This window comes from Lolium rigidum, chromosome 2, assembly GCF_022539505.1.
Source record: "Lolium rigidum isolate FL_2022 chromosome 2, APGP_CSIRO_Lrig_0.1, whole genome shotgun sequence".
Classification (NCBI taxonomy): Eukaryota; Viridiplantae; Streptophyta; class Magnoliopsida; order Poales; family Poaceae; genus Lolium; species Lolium rigidum.
This window is the reverse complement of record NC_061509.1, coordinates 44,409,382-44,427,502: the sequence shown is the minus strand read 5'-3', so window position 1 is coordinate 44,427,502 and position 18,121 is coordinate 44,409,382. Positions and strand designations below refer to the sequence as shown.

At 46.1% G+C, this 18,121-nt stretch overlaps 1 protein-coding gene across 1 annotated transcript; it reads right to left on the bottom strand.

Annotated features, from left to right (window-relative positions):
- Positions 1-8,445: 8,445 nt before the first annotated feature.
- Positions 8,446-10,527, bottom strand: LOC124689636 (laccase-19-like). Its single transcript, XM_047223133.1, has 4 exons — positions 10,441-10,527; positions 10,183-10,334; positions 9,829-10,070; positions 8,446-9,743 (listed from the first exon to the last, which is right to left on the bottom strand). The coding sequence occupies exons 1-4, from the start codon at positions 10,525-10,527 to the stop codon at positions 8,446-8,448; spliced, it is 1,779 nt and encodes a 592-aa protein (XP_047079089.1).
- Between the last annotated feature and the right edge of the window lie 7,594 nt (positions 10,528-18,121).

The window sequence follows — 18,121 nt, the reverse complement described above, 5'->3', positions numbered from 1 at the left end:
GATCCACCTATATAATGAGGAGCCAAGGGGAGGGGGCCGGCCACCTAAGAACCACCAAGGTGGCCGCACCCCTAGTGGCCGGTGCCCCCCTCTCCCCAAACCCTAGCGGCCTCTCTCCTCCACCACATCCCGCACGCTTAGCGAAGCTCTGCCGGACTTCTCCACCACCACCGACACCACGCCGTCGTGCTGTCGGATTCAAGAGGAGCTACTACTTCCGCTGCCCGCTGGAACGGGGAGGTGGACGTCGTCTTCATCAACAACCGAACGTGTGACCGAGTACGGAGGTGCTGCCCGTTCGTGGCGCCGTGATCAAGATCTTCTACGCGCTTTTGCAAGCGGCAAGTGAACGTCTACCGCAGCAACAAGAGCCTCATCTTGTAGGCTTTGGAATCTCTTCAAGGGTGAGACTCGATAATCCCCTCGTTGCTACCGTCTTCTAGATTGCATCTTGGCTTGGATTTCGTGTTCGTGGTAGGAAATTTTTTGTTTTCTATGCAACGTTGTCCTACAATTATTAGGATAATTTTTTCTATAGTGGACAAAGCAGTTGGATAGGTAGTGCAATGTATCATTCCAGCCTTATTGAGAAAATCTGAAGCATATTTTTCTTGTGTAAAAAAAAGTCCACTAGAACATTTCTTTAACTCAATACCTAAAAAGTAATATAAGTCACCAAGATCCTTGAGTGCAAAGTGAGTGCTCACATTATGGAGTAAAACTGAGGTTGCTTCATCAGAAGAACTACCCACAATGTTATCATCAACATATATCAGAATAATCGTGGTGATACCTGACTTGCTATAGAGAAACAACGATATATCAGCATTGGAAAGTATAAAACCAAGGTTCTATAACTTTCAAATCAACGAAGAATACCATGCACAGGCGGGAGGGGGCTTGTCTTAAACCATAAAGAGATTTATCTAGTTTGCAAATGTGCCACGGGCAGCGAGGATCTTCAAACCCATGAGGTTGCTTCATATAAATCTCTTCCCCCAGAACGGCATGGAGCGTTCTTGACGTCTAGCTATCTTAAGCTCCACATGACAGCCTATTATAGGGTAAATTTTGGTACCGGCCTTTTTTTGGTGATTTCAGAAAACATTTTGATTTTCGGTATTTAAATTCGAACAGAATTTATACAAAATTTACATGATCTCCTCGCATTATTTCAAATAAAAGATGCTTAATTGCAATTGCGGCCTTAGAGTATCTACTAAAAAACAGTACGAAAAAATGACAATCATCTTTGGCTGAACCGCGTCAGAACAGGATACAACCATATACATCCAGAAATGGTCACATATTTTTTGTGCATGTGTACGGTTAAAATCTTGTGGACAAAATAAATGGTCGTGGACTAAATAGAGTCAATGCATCCATTCCTAAGTATCATGGAAATATTAAATTGTAACGTGGCACTGATTGTGGTAACAAATCAACCTAAATCTATGTCATGATTTTCTTATCACATGAATTTCCTAAAATACCCCTCAAAATACTCCTCCTCCATAGGACTAGTAAATTGTACCGTAAAAAACCTCTTTTTTACATGGTTCATTTGGAACCAAAAACAAACTCTACATAAAAGGAGTAATAGAAAATTATTGATCATCTGTTCTAACACCTCCTTTTTTTTCCTACCATTACATTTAGGATAACGAAAGACTTGAATTTGGCATATCCTGAGTTCTTATTCTAACATGTATTTCCTTCTGTTTTTTCATATAATTATAAATGTGTACGTCTTGAAGGCTGTCAGTGCACACACACGTTTAGTATCAATTATTTGTGTACTCCATGCACTTTCTTTCTGATCGTATTATCTTAATGTGGCAATATCTTATAAACACCACATTTAGTTTGAATATACTTATTTACATATGAAAAAGAAATCATATAGAGTGCACGCAAGGTTCCCGCTTTTACATCATGTATATGTTGGCAGTAAACAGACCAATGGAAGATTTAGAGGATTTTTTTAGCATGCAAATTTGGGGCCATTCCTATTTTGGCATTATCAATACTTCTCATACAAGATCCTTAGTCCGTATAAGTTATACTACATCATTTTCATATGAGCTTTGAGCTTTTCTGGAGTTTAGTAATTTATTTCTAAAAGATACCGCTGCAACGCGCGGGGTATCATCTAGTATTTATAGTAGTAACAAATATTACATGGTAAAAATACACATGCTGACTTTAACTAATACAAAATAAACTATAAAAGAAAGGAAACGTGAAGAAACCACAGTCGGCATACAACACTGACTCGTCTTAGACAGGCTTCTGGCTACTATGTCTAAACCGTAAGCCTTCTTTTCCGCTATGTTGATGCTGGCCTTAATAGAGCAATCAATTGAGATTTTCAAATTTTCTTTCTTCCGTGATGTTTTGAAGGCAGCTGAAAGCAGATATCAAATCATAGACTTGAAAATAGCAACGAAGGTTATCCCATGTATTCTTTTCATCTTTTATGTAGTACCAATCTATTCCGAGGGATGAGAAGAAGTGTTAAATCAAAGAACGATCAAAAAGTCATCACCTATCTATAGGACATATCAGCACGTACTTCCTCCGTTCTAATTTAATCTACATTCTAAAAATAATGAGACAAACTAGTATTGCATTTATTAGTACTACTTAGATATGTGAATAACCAATCCAAGCTACATTGAAAATAGGACGTGTCTAGGGAGCAAACGGATGCTGGTTAGTCTAATCAAGCCCTCACTCTAAATATGGAAAGTTTGCACACGGAACTACATGTAACTATTTTTTAAAAAAGTCATAACTCATACACCGGATGTCGAAATTGTGATCCGTTTTCACCGTTGGTCCTCTCGCGCCAAGATCTTCGAAACTAGATATCATTTATATATGTTTCGATAAACTTTTTTTAAAAAGCAACTTAGTGTTGTGGCAAAAGCAACTTAGTACAAAGAGTTGCTTACATTATTATTTTTTGTATTCTGAGTCAACTTATCTTCCTAAATACTCACTTAGAAAAAAACAACCGGCAACTTCATAGTGCTAGATCTGCAACTTTATACTACTAGTTGCCTACCTACTTTCTAGCACCGTCAATACCTTGATATTTGAGGTAGAAAAGTTAGTAGTGATGGAAATATAACTTTACGGCAAATAGTGCACAAGTTGTTGTTGGTGTTGTTTTTGTTGCAACCATCCTCACTAGGTTGGAACTAGAGAAGACACAATTGCTACATTACTGAAAAATAAGTTGTTTTTGATTGTGTTTCAGTTGCAGCCACCCATCCCCACTAGGTTGCAACTAGAGAAACCATCCTTGTCGGTGTAATTATGACGCCGCAACTGCCCCGCGCGGTTGGCCCTGCCCTAACCCGCTTGCTGAAGTGGCTAATCAACTTAAACTGAAGTGGCTAAGCAACTTAAACTGAAGGAGCTAAACAACTTAGCAGAAAGTAGCTACCACTTCTTGAAATAAGTTGCTTCCACTCTGGTGTAGAGGTAAACAACTTCACGTATGGGGTATGCGACTTAGCACTAGGGGTATACAACTTAGCAATAATAGGTATGCGACTTAGCATATATCTGAAGCAACAATTTATTATCTAAAAATATTTACTTAGCAAATGTGTGAGAGATAAATTTGGTGTATGCAAAATACAACTTAGCTCATATGTGGAACCAATAATTCAACCGGCAAAATACAACTTAGCACATGTGTGAAGAAACGATTTGTTATCATGGTGGAAGTTGTTCCCGCGAGGTACAATTCCATCTCGATCAAAGCGAATGTGCCCGGTGCCGCGAGTCACTACACGAGGCGCAACACTAGCCGTAAGAAGCCGAAAGGGACGTCACTTTGATATCACCGACGATGCGTGCCCTCAGTACTATATACTAAGTTGCTTTTGGTGTAGGCTATAGTTGATGCCACTTCTTGGCATAAATTGATGACACTCTGGTATGGAGGTATTAACTTCATGGATATGGTATGCAACTTAGCAGTACAGGTTACACAACTTAGCAATAATCATGTATGCAACTTAGTACATGTGTGAAACAACAATTTATGGTGTAAAAGGACGACTTAGTAAATGTGTGAGAGAATAATTTATCGTGTGCAAAAAAAACAACTTCGCTCATTTCTAGAACCAATAATAGTGCCGGTAAAAATACAACTTAGCACATGCGGCCGTCTAAATCAGTATAATTTGGCCGCAAGAGCAAATCATCGAGCGAGATGAAACGGGGCTACAACATCGAGTGCACGATCTTTGGCGGAAGAGATTAAAATGCAACATTCAACTATGGCCAATGGGTATATAATTTATTATCTAAAAATACTTACTTAGCAAATGTGTGAGAGATAAATTTGGTGTATGCAAAATACAACTTAGCTCATATGTGGAACCAATAATTCAACCGGCAAAATACAACTTAGCACATGTGTGAAGAAACGATTTGTTATCATGGTGGAAGTTGTTCCCGCGAGGTACAATTCCATCTCGATCAAAGCGAATGTGCCCGGTGCCGCGAGTCACTACACGAGGCGCAACACTAGCCGTAAGAAGCCGAAAGGGACGCCACTTTGATATCACCGACGATGCGTACCCTCAGTACTATATACTAAGTTGCTTTTGGTGTAGGCTATAGTTGATGCCACTTCTTGGCATAAATTGATGACACTCTGGTATGGAGGTATTAACTTCATGGATGTGGTATGCAACTTAGCAGTACAGGTTATACAACTTAGCAATAATCATGTATGCAACTTAGTACATGTGTGAAACAACAATTTATGGTGTAAAAAGACGACTTAGCAAATGTGTGAGAGAATAATTTATCGTCTGCAAAAAAACAACTTCGCTCATTTCTAGAACCAATAATAGTGCCGGTAAAAATACAACTTAGCACATGCGGCCGTCTAAATCAGTATAATTTGGCCGCAAGAGAATCATCGAGCGAGATGAAACGGGGCTACAACATCGAGTGCACGATCTTTGGCGGAAGAGACTAAAATGCAACATTCAACTATGGCCAATGGGTATATAACTTGATGGTAATAGATATGCAAATTAGCATATGTAGAAATTAACAATTACTAGGACAAAATAAGTTGCATCCATCCTTCTACATTTCTATTGTACAATTGTAAGAGGGGCCAGTTGCTCCCTCAAAAAAATTAGTATGAATCATCTCTACTTTGTTTAAGCATTTTTCTCTCGTAGCACACATAGCCACTAAAAAGTACAAATCTGGTATGAATGAATCAACCCAATTAGAGGCACTGGCATATCACCAAGAACTTATACTCACTCGATCCCAACAGCAATATTACTTGGTGCGCTCCACGCTATGAGGAAAATGGCTGGGCAAACAGCAGCAAAAGAGGCTCCTCAGCAAGCCGACGGCCACGGACCATGAACCTCGTTTTCAGTCGGAGAGAGCAAACATCCACAGACTCAAGCCTAGGCGGCGGCATCGGCAATTTGGATGTTGGGCGTCAGAGGCAGAGGAGGAACTCACCCGTGCAAGCATCCACAGCAGTAATGGACAGAGAAAGGGGAAAGCCGCAAGGAAGACAGCCGACGGCGAGGGATCTGGATCCAAGACGCGAAGTGTCTACCGGCGGCCGTTCTGGTGCTTTCAGGAGCGCAAGGCCAGGGGCAGTGGTCGGGGCAGTCCCTGGCTGGCCGCAGGCGATGGCGGGGCCCCGCAGCGGCGGCGGCGGAAGGGATTTTGCAGCGGCGCTGCGGGAGGTTGGGGAACGGCCGACGGCGGCGTGAGTGCCCAGGACGATGGCGGCGGAGTAGAACCAAGGTCCGGGCGGCGTCGCGTACTATCGGGCCAGGCGGCCTGAGGAGACGACGGCAGGAAGCTCTTGGAGACGGCCGGCGGCGAGGATTGGGGGCGCGCAAGGTGGGTCGGGAGTGATTGCTGGGACAGAGCATGTGCGGCAGTTCACGTGGCCACGTGGGTGTGCGGTAAAAACGACTCAGTCTGATCCTGCGGATCCGACGGACGAGAATCGAGGGCTCGATGGAGCAAACCAGCCACCGTGCACTTTTTAGCAATTGGGTGAAAATAACAACGTCCAATGAAAAGAGTAAAGCCACTTCGTTTTCAGTGTTGTTGTTGACTAGAAGCTATAACATAGAGCACTCCCTCCTTCACAGTTTACACGGCGCGGTTGAAAAATCTCTGGGACCAAGGTAATCGGCGATTGGTTGTTGATTCGTTTCAGCAGTACGCAAAAATAGCTTCTCTAATTAGGCCCATTAAACCCAAGACGCCTAATTAAACGTAATTACCGGCTTTGGTACTCCTCCCGTCCATTAATCGAATCGTTTCTGGGCATGCATTGGTGGAACCGATCGAGCAAAACCTTCCTCTTCTTCCCTGCGAAAGTTGCCGCGATTTTTACGTCAATTTCCTTCCCGCAAGGTTTCGCTCCAAAAGTTCCAATGAAATCCCAAAATTTTCGCTTCCAAAACTCCCGCGATTCTTCCCTGCTCCAAAATTGGAATTCTGGCCGAAATTCTAGCGCCACTTCTCCTTCTTATATAGAGATTGGTAGAGAAACAAAACTTCCAGATCGTATCGTTCCTCCTCCCTCTCGAGGCCATGGCGCCGCCGCACCAAGCAGAAGGAGATCGCCGGCCTCCTCCTCTTGGCCTGCGTGGGCTTTCTCATGTTGCTTTTCAACCTAGGTCGCCGGCAACCGGAGGACTTCCACCCCTTGGTCTTGCTGGACGCGTTCCACTGCCCTCCTTCTCCATCGGCTTGACAGGCAGTGAGCGGCTGCCCTCCTTCTCCATAGGCACGGCAGGCAGCGAGCAGGTGGCGCCACGGCGACGCGTCGGTCTGTCCCGCCCAGCTCGCCTTCCGGCACCATATGAGGCCGGTTCTTCGAACTGGTGTACATCCGTCGGGGGCGGGACGGGCAGTGGCGGCAATGACCGACCTGCTTTCGTGGGTCTCAGTCTCTCCAATGGTGGCGGCATCTCGTTCGGCGGCAGCGAGTCTAGGGGCGTCAACTTCTTCAGCGGCACTGGTGGCATACGGATAGGAGGGGCAGCAATGGCATCACGGCTGGAGAGGGTTCAGGCGATGGCACTTTTGAAGGCGAATCTCAAGAACCTCATTGGCGTCCACCTCTTCTTCTTCCTCCACCACAACAGCGGCTTGTTCCTCCACCGTCCCAACGGCCTGCACCTCCATGGTATCATCTACTTCTTCCGCCTCAACATCTTCCGCCACGATTTGCTCCTCAATATCGCCTCCCTCCATGGTATCCTCAAGATCAGCTTGCAAAGCTTCGATCCTATCTTCAGCAGAACGCCCTTTCCCAGAACCCCAAGTTGGCCATGTCCAGCCTTCCTCTCCCTCATCCATCGATGAAGTTTCGGAGACAAAAGGAAGGGCCATGTCGATGCATGATTGCATGCGTTTTCCTGCACCCACTTTACAATCTGTTCACACTTGCGTGCAACTTTCCTACTCACGTTCACACAGTCGAATGGAAACCAGGAAGTAAGAGGAGTAATTTGTGGACCAAAACGCTCCACTTAATTTGGGTAATTAATGCTAATACGCCTTATAAGGGCATGTACAATGGGGTAACATCAGCCTTCCCTTAGAGCTGACACGTAGGATTTTTTGCTTAGTTGGAGGAGAGAGAATAAGAAAGAGAAGGTTGTCTTTCCTTAGCTAAGGGATAATCCCTTAGAAAATAAGGAAAGACTATTTTATGCGTTGTACCATTTGTCTTCCCTTAGCGAATTAATTTCTTACTATATATTAATTAATTATCATTAATTTCTGGAGATGATAACAAGAGATAATGCGTTGTATAACTTATATCTATTAATTGCTTTCTCTAGATAACGTGGATGGCTAAGAGAAAGCATGCCTTCTCCACCATTGTACATGTCCTAAGTGCTGCTAGTGGAAATATTCGGAATTGGAAGTGCGCCCTGTATACCGTGAAGGAGGGAGTATTTGAGAACAAATTGTTAGGATAGAATGTAGACTATTTTAGAATGGAGGGAGCACGTAAAAAAAGCCTATATAATAAGTGAAGACAAACAACGAGCAACAGCAAGAGGCCCACATTCACGAAAAAAAGCACATACCTATCTATTTAGTTCGTAAATCTCTGTGAATCATCTCGGTTGAGGTTGGTCGAATTAATAATTCTCAGTGAACTGAGATTTCGATGCGTCCATGATTTAAATCTCAGCCGACCTAGCATTAGCAAAAAGGTTTTTATTAAACTCTGTCAATTTTGTTACTACTATTATCGGTCTACATCAAGAAGGTACTATTAGACTGATGGATGCTTTTGAACGCACCGTGTCAACACGGTGTGTGAGACCGACGCTACAAAATTCAGCACCTTTCGTGTGTATACCGCCAAAGGAAAAAATGTATGCGCCTCTGTATTCTATGAGCTCAAACTCTTTGTTCCTGCAGCTTAGAACACTTTGGAAGATCGGTAGGTGGCGGCGGGAGAGTCGTCTCCGGCGTCGGTCCGTTGTCGACTACGAGCACTGTGGCCATGCCTGGGGCGATGTGGTACTCGAAGTGGCAGTGCAGGAACCAGGAGCCGGGGTTGTCGGCGACGAACCGGATGGCCGCCCAGCCAAGCCTGGGCACATGCACCGTGTTCTTCACCGGCGGGTCGACCAGGTTGTAGCTGCGCGCGTCGCTCGCGGCGTCGTAGTTGCCGTGGCCCTGCGCGAGCACGAAGAAGTCGTGGCCGTGTAGATGCATCGGGTTGGAGTCGCTCTGCATCATGGCCGTGCTCTGGAACACCACCTCCACCGTGGCGTTGTACCGGAACCGGCGCGCCGTGGTGGCCTTCCGCGTCGGCTCGATGGCCTCCTCCTTCCCGCCGGGGGCGACCGGTATCAGCGCCGGGTCCGTGTAGTTGAAGGGCCTCGGCGGCCTGCTCGGCAGCTCCTCCACCGTGGACGACAAGGAGGCGTCGCCGCGGTAGCGTGCCTCGAGCAGCGCCAGCTTGTCCGGGAGGTGGAAGGAGACGTTGTTCATGTAGGCGACGAGCATGGACTCGCTGCTCCCTCCCCTCTTGCACGACGTCATGTTCCCTCTGCAGACGGAGCCCTGGCCAAGCGCAATGTAAAGGCGCTCGTCGACGGGGCCTCGTACCTGCGGCAGCAACGGGTGCTCGGGTGCGGCGCCGGTGAGGTTGCCGTGGAAGTGGAACGTCGTGGTCGTGTCGTGGTTGTCCGGCATGTCCGGTATCACGGCACCTCGCTCGGCGCCAGCGCAATCGACGCTGGCGTTGATGTTCTTGTACCGCACCAAGCCTCTGGAGATGTAGAGCGGCAGCTGCGGGTCGGGCTCCGGCGCCTCGATGGCCAGGGCGACCATGTGGTACTTCCGGCACGGCGGCGCGTCGGCGACCATGAGCACGTCCATGGTCTCGCCCGGCGCGACGGCGACGACGTCGGTGCTGAAGGGCCTGAGGTAGTTGGCGTCGGAGGCGACGACCGTGAAGCTGTGGCCGGCCACCTTGAAGTAGTACTCGGAGTAGAGCGCCGCGTTCACCAGGCGCAGCAGGTAGGTCTTGCCGGGCTCCACCTCCAGGACGTAGCTGTCCTCTGCCTTGCCGGAGCAGTTGCTGAGGTCTCCGAGCTTCCCGTTGATGGTGGCCGCGGCGGGGTCGTTGTCGTTGCTGTTGAGGTACGCCTTGTCTACCTCCGTCAGATCCTTGTGCCACCATTCACCTGCATGCATGCCACGCGATCGAGATGTCAAAACCAAAGTGATCTCTCGATCGCAGAGGAGAAATCAAGAAAGAAGAAGGTGAACCTATGATGATGGGGACATCCATGTCGGGCTTGCGGAACGGGTAGTTGCCGGACTTGGGGCGGATGATGATGACGCCGTGGAGGGTGGCGCGGAGGCTGGAGACGTGGGAGTGCCACCACAGCGTGCCCTCCTGCCCTGTCAGGTTGAACCCGTAGGAGAAGGTGGCGTTTGGCTGGATGGGACACTGCGTTACCATCCCTGCTCCGTCCGCCCAGCAGTTGAGCCGCTGCTTCACACCGTGCCTGCACATGAATTGTACAGTCAAATACACTCCTACGTACATTCTGAAATAGCCGAGGGTACATTCCGTCATAATTTGGGGGGAAAACGCGAGTGCGATCGAGACTACTCTACCAGTGAATGGTTATTCCGTAGGGGGATTCGTTGACGACATGGACGACCACCGTGTCCCCTTCCGTAGCTTCGATAGCTGGGCCTGGGAACTGCCCGTTCACCAGCGTCACCAGCGTGTCCTTGCACAAGTGTTGCATATGCATCTGCCGTACCTGCACGCATAGGAGGACGATAATTAGATCAGGCGAAGCTTGCATAATCATACGAGCGAGAGATACTAGCTACATGCATGCATAACTAGATATATGCACTACTCACAACGAATGTGTGCTCCACGAGGGCAGCCTCGGCTGCCGTTAGGGCCACGACGGCAGCCAAGAGGGCAGCAGCTGCTGCTGCTGCCATGAGAGACATGCTGCTCCACCCCAATTTCTCTAGCTATACTAGTTTGTTTGGATCAAGCTGAGTGCCAATTCTGGCAGTGTACCGATGCCTTTTATAGTCACAAGATCGAAGCTCGAACCTTCAACTGTAGTGAAAGGGACTCTCACAGTTCATCGAGGTAGGTCTGTTGACTGTTGGTCAGAACTCAGAAGCTAGCCTACGTCTGCATTTGACAACAAAACGATTTTTTTTACACACCCAATGCTAACGCGTCTAAGGAAGTTCCAGCAAGCTGCGTAACCTGAGAAGAGACCGGAACTCCTCCGATCCATGGAGTCTCCCAACGGTCACCATGGTAATGCGCACGGAGCTTGACGCCGCGCGCGCGACGGAGGGACAAAGCTAACCTAAGGACAAGTCAAAACCCCTTCTAGTTATCTGCTCGAGATTACGTCAAACAGGTCACTGTCATATCAGATCTCCTGCATGGACGTACGGTAGCTAATTTTAACTCTTGTCAAATGGCCGCTAGCCACCTATAAATGGTTTTAAAATGAAAATAGGTACGTGCCTTAATCCTTAAGCACCTATAGCTCCTGCACAATTCAACAGCCTACTCCCCCACACGCTTACCAGTTTTTTCTTGCCGATTGCTCAAGACACCGAAAGGATCAGGCATGCACAAAAATATGTCCTTTTTCGTTAAAAAAAAGTAATGAAAACTGATCTCATTGTGGGAACGCGTTTCCTCAGAAAATAGTGCGAGCAAAGTTGGCATATCAAATGAACTGCTGAATTTGTAGGCAGATTTGCTGAAATTGTCACAGCTACTGGTCCAAAATGCTACCTAGCTAATAAGCCATGAACCTTCCCTCCCAACCATCTCTCTATATATATTCAGTTCATATATAGGTGAGAAATGCATCGCAACTTTGCAATACTTAGCATACAAGAAGCTTCATTCTTCTCTGCTGATGTGATATAGTTTGGACCGTTGGCGTTTTTTTTTACCTAACACCCCATGGCCCATGCGGAACTGGAGTTCCTGGTACTAGCTTTGAAACTAATGGATTTTTAATCTAAAGGTAGCAACTAGCTAGTATGACTTCAACAAAAGATATACAAGAAAATGCGCAGAATCCTCTCGCGCTCATCTAGTGACTTAATTGAGTATTTAACTTCACAAGTTCAGAAAATAGAATGAAACTTCAGGCGAATATATCTGTACCATCGTTTTGGATGCAACTATAGTCCAAACCCTAAAGCCTAACAGGCTCTTTGATTCGCATCAATTGAACACTTCCATATATGTCAGCATAGATTCAGTAACAACTGCATCTTTATGTTAGTTCCAAACTCACATTCATTCCTCATATATCAAGTTTTCCTCATATTATTATTATTATTATTATTATTTTCTATTTTTCATTATTCTTTACCACCATTGATACATATATAGTAGGGTTTGTGTTCTCATCTTCGTTCAAACATTTATTTCTATTCTAAAGGGTGGTTGTGCATTTCTAGTTCCTGGTTCACCCCATAATCTACTTCTTCATGAACTGTGGGTAGACACAAAACATAATTTTTTTTGAACTTTCAAATATAGCTCATGAAAATTTACTTGGAGTGTTATTGAAATACCACATAATAGGTAGTCATAGTGGACACATGTAGAAAATATACTAGCTCACTGGATTTGGATGCACAACCACTATATATCATGCTTGGTACATGAAAGTCTAGCAAAGGGCGGAAGTTGACAAACTAATTAAGAGAGAATGCACCAATGCCACAATACAATCCTATATTAAAATATCAATTGCTACTTTTAAAACATCAGTATAATGGTAACTAGTACCAAATATTACACTTACTCACTATCCATCACAAAACAATCAAGAATAAACTACAGGTGATCATACTTCAACTAGTAGCTATTTATCACTTTTCCCTTTTCTTTTAATGCATATTTCAAAAAAAAATCTACATGTCTTTGATCAACTCTTGATAGATATTATAATAACAGCACATTATTCATTTTGGTCTTCTAAAAAAAGATGCAAAATAACATCAACGAAATTTTAAAAAAATGAGGTGCTAAAGATTTCATCGTGCTAAACAAACTAAGTTTAAAATTTTGAAAAGCGAGGTGTTGTTGATTTAGAGGGGGTGTGGGGCATCCCCAAGCTTAAGGTTTTCACCTATCTTATATGTCTCAACTTTGTGTTCCTTCATTCCCTACGGTGAAATTCTACCACAAAAACTCTTCCATTCATTTTCTATGGGAAGACATTAGTGCCATAGATAATATTCCTATGCTACCGCCAAATCCGCAAAACAATTTTTATTTGAAAGTCTAGAAGTTATGCATAAGTGGCTAACATTCAAAATATATTTTAAGGACCAAAACTGAATCAAATTAATCTTTAAAGGGCAGACTCTTGCAACAAAAGACAGATTTTGATTTGAAATAACAGCAGCAGGAAAAAATGATTTTTTTACTACATGGAAATGTAAAAAAAAAATTGAACATCTGTAGGACTAAAATATGTTCAATATGTGAATTTTTCATGATTTTAGGACCTTTCATAAAATTATAAATCCTACAGTGAACAACAATGTGCTGAAAAAAAATGGCATTGAACATCAAATAAGATCCAAATGGGTAAACTTGGCACTTTATTTTATATTTTTCAAATTTAAAAACATTGGGTAAAATTATACCAAATACCAGGGTCAGAAGGTGTGCCTAGTCCAATCAAAATAATGAACACATTCAACCATGCAAGAGAGAACACAAAGCACAAAAAGGCAACCATAGGCATTTTTATATGGAAAAATCATAATAAGTATGAGTGGACCAGTGCATTTAAATAGTATGGTTTTGGAACTTTACAATTATCCAAAAATAAAGAAGGGGTCTATCACCTCGTTTGGCATAGTAGTTTTAAGCACTAGGATCAAACTCAGCAATACAACCTTTTAAAGGATGAAACAAATATTTGCCACACGAAGATGATCAATCAATTTCATAAAAAAACATTATTTCCTCTCTCAAAATAGTTGTTGGAGTTAAAATCAACCTTAAAATCATGGCTGTGACAAGGGTTTTGATATAGCGACAATTGTAAACTACACATATATTTTCTATATATTTAAAGCATATTTATCCTCTGTGGTAGGGCTAGGAGAATTAAAGAATATTATATGACTCTCATGAATGAGTGCATCATTATGAACATAAAGTTTATCATTTTTACCTTCTCATTAATTAGTATCTATTGTTCTACATGGAGGATTATCAACCTACATGGTAGAGATGGGCAACAATGTTGTGGCTGCCAAATACCTGCACGACAGCTACCAAATATCGCAAACGGTTTGTTCAAAAAAAATCATATGCGGAGGAAGGTACCGCAAACGGTGTCAGCTATACTGCGCAAACGATTTTTTATGCAAAATCATTTGCGAATATTTTGGTCGTGAAATATTTCCACAAGTTCACCGATTTTGTTCGAAATAGAAAATACAAATCTTTGTGCCGTTTACCTCCTCTCCTATAAAATGCGTCGCTCATTTTTCCCTCCGACGGCCTACCCACCTCTGCACCATGCCTCCCTGACAATCCACTCTAGGTTGCATCGACCTTGCGCTGTCAGTTGCGGAGTAGGACCATTCCTCACAGCACGTCGGTGTTGGGGGAAGTATTGTCGATCTCACATGGTCGACTCGGTGGAGGAGCATGCTCCAGAGCAGGAGGAGCACATTGCAGAGGAGGAGGATCTGGTCGGGATGGAGGAGGGCATGGAGGAGCAGATGGTGCTAGAGAAGTCCACCGAGTCGGCGCGGTGCAGCATGAGGAAGAAGATGTGCATCACGTGGTGGAGGACTCCTTCGAGAATCTCCGCGAGGACGGGGTACGTGCATGGGTACACGCCAAGAAAAAAGGTAAGAAGGCCGGCCGTGCAGTGCGTGTTCTACAATTTCCTTACGACGAGCTTGCTGAGCTGTGGATGACCGTGCTGACAAGGCGCAGAGCCGCCTTTGAAGCAAAAGCATCAGTCACTAGCGGCCAGTGCACCGATGTTGCCGAGGCATCAGCCTTTGGAGAGGGCATAGCTATCGACGATGAAGATGCATTAGACACCGGTGTCGTCTACATCTCCTCTGGTGACGAGGAGGATGTTTAGTACATGACATAGTTATTACCAGCTTTATTAGGCACTATATATGTATGTAATGTGAAGTTAACGCTGGTCTTTTCGTAACAAGAAGGGAAACCATGTTTCATTAATTTGTTTCCCTCTGGTCTAATCCTAAATATATTATGAACTCTTCTTCAAAGATGAATTGTATGAGATCTAAACTTATGTAGGTGCAAATGTAGAGCGAACGGCTCAGTTTAAATAAATCGTGTTTAGAGCATGTGGAGGTGCATGTGTAAAGCAATTGTGTGCGAAGAACCCATATGACATGGCACAGTATGGCCGTGTGCGAAGGTGCACACTTTCCTTTCGCAAACCGTGTGCGATTAGGGCATCTCCAACGCGGCGACCCATCCCGCGTCCGCGTGTCCAGATGGGTCCAAACGGACAAAACCAAGGCCCAATGGAGCCACACATCGCAAATGCGGATGGCTGCGGTGTCCGGGGCGACCCAAACCCTGCCCATATCTGGGGCAAGTTTGCGTGGCCGCGGATGGCACGCGAGTCCGGCCGCGTCCGCCTGCTCGCCTCTCTGGGCCCAGTTGTCGGCGGGCGGGAGTCCTATTAAATGTGGAGTGGGGAGGGGGACTGTCCCTATCCAGTCCCCACTCTCCACTCCGGCCGCACGAGCTCGACCTTCCGCACCGCCATGGCCCCGAAGCGAGCGTTCGAGCCGGCCGCCAACGCCCACGAGGCCGACAGCAGCCGGCGAACCGCGCCAGCGGCGTTCGCCATGGGGCTTCCGGCTCCTCCCATCCGCGACTGGATCTACGTCACCGTAGCGGTGGCGCAAATATTTTGGGAGGCCGGCGTCCCAATGCCGTGGGGCGACGTGTACCTCCCCCACGGCTGGCACCTGAGCCCAGATCGGGTTTCGGTGCTGCCGATCCCAGTCTTCGGCCGCGCCCGCGTCGCGGAGATCCGGCGGCACCGCGCGCAGCTGCTGGCGGACCTCCGGGAGGACCCCGCCTACGGTGACACAAGTCCCAATTGGGACTTGTGGTTAGAGGTGGAGCACGATGCGCGCCGACACACGTGCTTCACCTCGGCGGCGGCGAGGCCTTGCACGCACGCCTTCTAGGCGGGCTAGCTGCAGCCCTGACGGCCTCTACATCGACGAGCCCGAGGCGGCGCCAGCGCAAGCGCCACAGGCCCAGCCCCAGCCCCAGCCCTAGGAGGAGGACGACCCCGAGCTGCAGGCCGCGCAGGCGGCGTCCCGCAAGCTCAACAACCTCGAGGAGCTAGCCAAATGGCCACACCTCGCCTTCGCGCTGCGCGCCTCCGCGCTGGAGGAGATGGCCAGGAAGGCCCAGGAGGACGCCGAGGCTGAGGCGTGGGTGTTCCTCGCCATGGCGCGCCGGCAAGAGGAGGCCATGCGCCAGGCCCCGCTCCGGGAGGAGGCCACGCGCTAGGCCGCGCTCCGGGAGGAGGAGGGGCGCCAGGATGCGCTACGGCACAAGGCGGAGCTGCAGGCCGTTGCGGCGAAGAACCGACAGAAGGAGGCGGCGCGGCTAGCACTCCTGCGCAGGCCGACGAGCCCTCTGAACCCGCACTCCGCCTGGGAAAGGGCGCAGTGGTCGCCCTGGCCGGAGTCCCCGACGCCCTCTGGCGTGTCCAGCCGGAACAGCGCGTCACTGCCGGGGGGCATCATCCTCATCGACGGCGACGACAACGAGTACTACTGGAAATAGGGTGGTGCACCAGTGGCCACCGCGTCCCAAACCCTGGCTAGGGTTTCGTCCTTTTTTTAGTTTTAAAGCCCATATAGGGCTTTCTTTTTTAAAAAAATTGCCCAAAATAGGGCTAAGTTTAATGAACTGTAGTTTTAATTTAATTTATTTTTGTTTTCCTTTTTTATTTACTTTTTATTTTAACATTTGGAATGCGTCCGCGCGTTGGGGGGAGTGCGCGACCCAAACGGACCGACGGCCAGGTCCGCCTGTCCGCGTGTCCGTACGACCACCCAAACGGCCCATCCAGACTGGCCAACTCGTCCGATTTGAGTCGCCCGTTATTGGAGATGCCCTTAGGAGCCCATTTCATCGAACGCAACCCTACCCTATTTTTGGGATATATGAGGACCACCAGGTCCTTGTACGGACTGACTCCACCACTACACCGCCACTAGAGATTTAGGTAGCCGCATGTCACCTTGCTCCCTTTCAGCTCCTAGTCGGCGTGGCGGAAGCTGCTACTAGTTTTTGCAGTCATGCCTCACCGGAATGGAGATGACGTCACCGATGGCTTCTTCATTGTTCGCCCCTGCCAAACCTTTCTATCAAACTCCGATAATGCCGGTCAAGCTGTCTCGTTCTCGCCCAACTCCACCGTCTCCTGGAGGTATACCTTCTATCTCATGCTTTTTTTGTTTAAGTTGACAACGGATCTGATGTGTAACATAGTTAGTAAGACCGGATTCATTAGAATATTGTGTTGGGATCGGTGGGTTTTGGTTTTTTAATCACTACCACAGTTAGCAAGTCCGGTTTCATTAGAATATTGTTAAACCGGGATGTTGTGTCATCGGATGCGTAATATACCATGTTCTATATGTTATGTTGTATGTAGTGTCGGATCTACTCTTAGCTAGGTGATGCACCATGTTCTAACTGGATTAAATACTTTGTTAAATTGTAGCATTTTTCACCACTTATGTTCATTGTGTATTGTTTGATCTATATGTTTATGTGTATAGCATTGCTTCACAGGATCCATTGTGTAAGCACAATTAATTTCATTTGTTAGATCTACACATTATTATTTTTTCATTTTCTTTCATATAGTTAACTATAGCTATCATCCTATAACAGGAATTGTATTTTGGCGATACTGCGTAAGAAGTTGATTGGGTGATTAGGACCAATGGTGTCTCATGTTTCACTCCGAGTCAGTAAAACCCAAAATCATTTCTTCTTAACTAGTTTAAGTCTAGGTACCATGTGTTTGGTATGTTCATATTCTAACTACAAAGATTTTCTTGTGAAGTTTAATTTGTTTCGAATGAGATACCAGCATCTTGTCGTTAGGATTTGCAAACCGTCAATGTTGAGATGTTTTGGTGCACTGCATAATACACTTTTTTATTTAAGAGTGCATTATATGCAGTGTTGCCAGAATATCACAAAGGTGACAAGAAGGCAACTGATGGTTCTCAATAAAGGTTAACCATTTGCAACAAAATCTTCTGCTGCATGGAGATAACGACGTAACGAAGAACTACTTCTATAGAACTCTCATGTCTATAACTAGCAGTTAATCTATGTCGAAATACACATGTGTATATGTGGTGTATGAAATGTACATCAAATATAAATGAGTTTTGCTACTTTGTCGTGGCAATGTTGAGTTATGGGCTATTGGGGACAGTTGTGCATTGCTTGTTGCATATATGAAACATCAGCGATGCT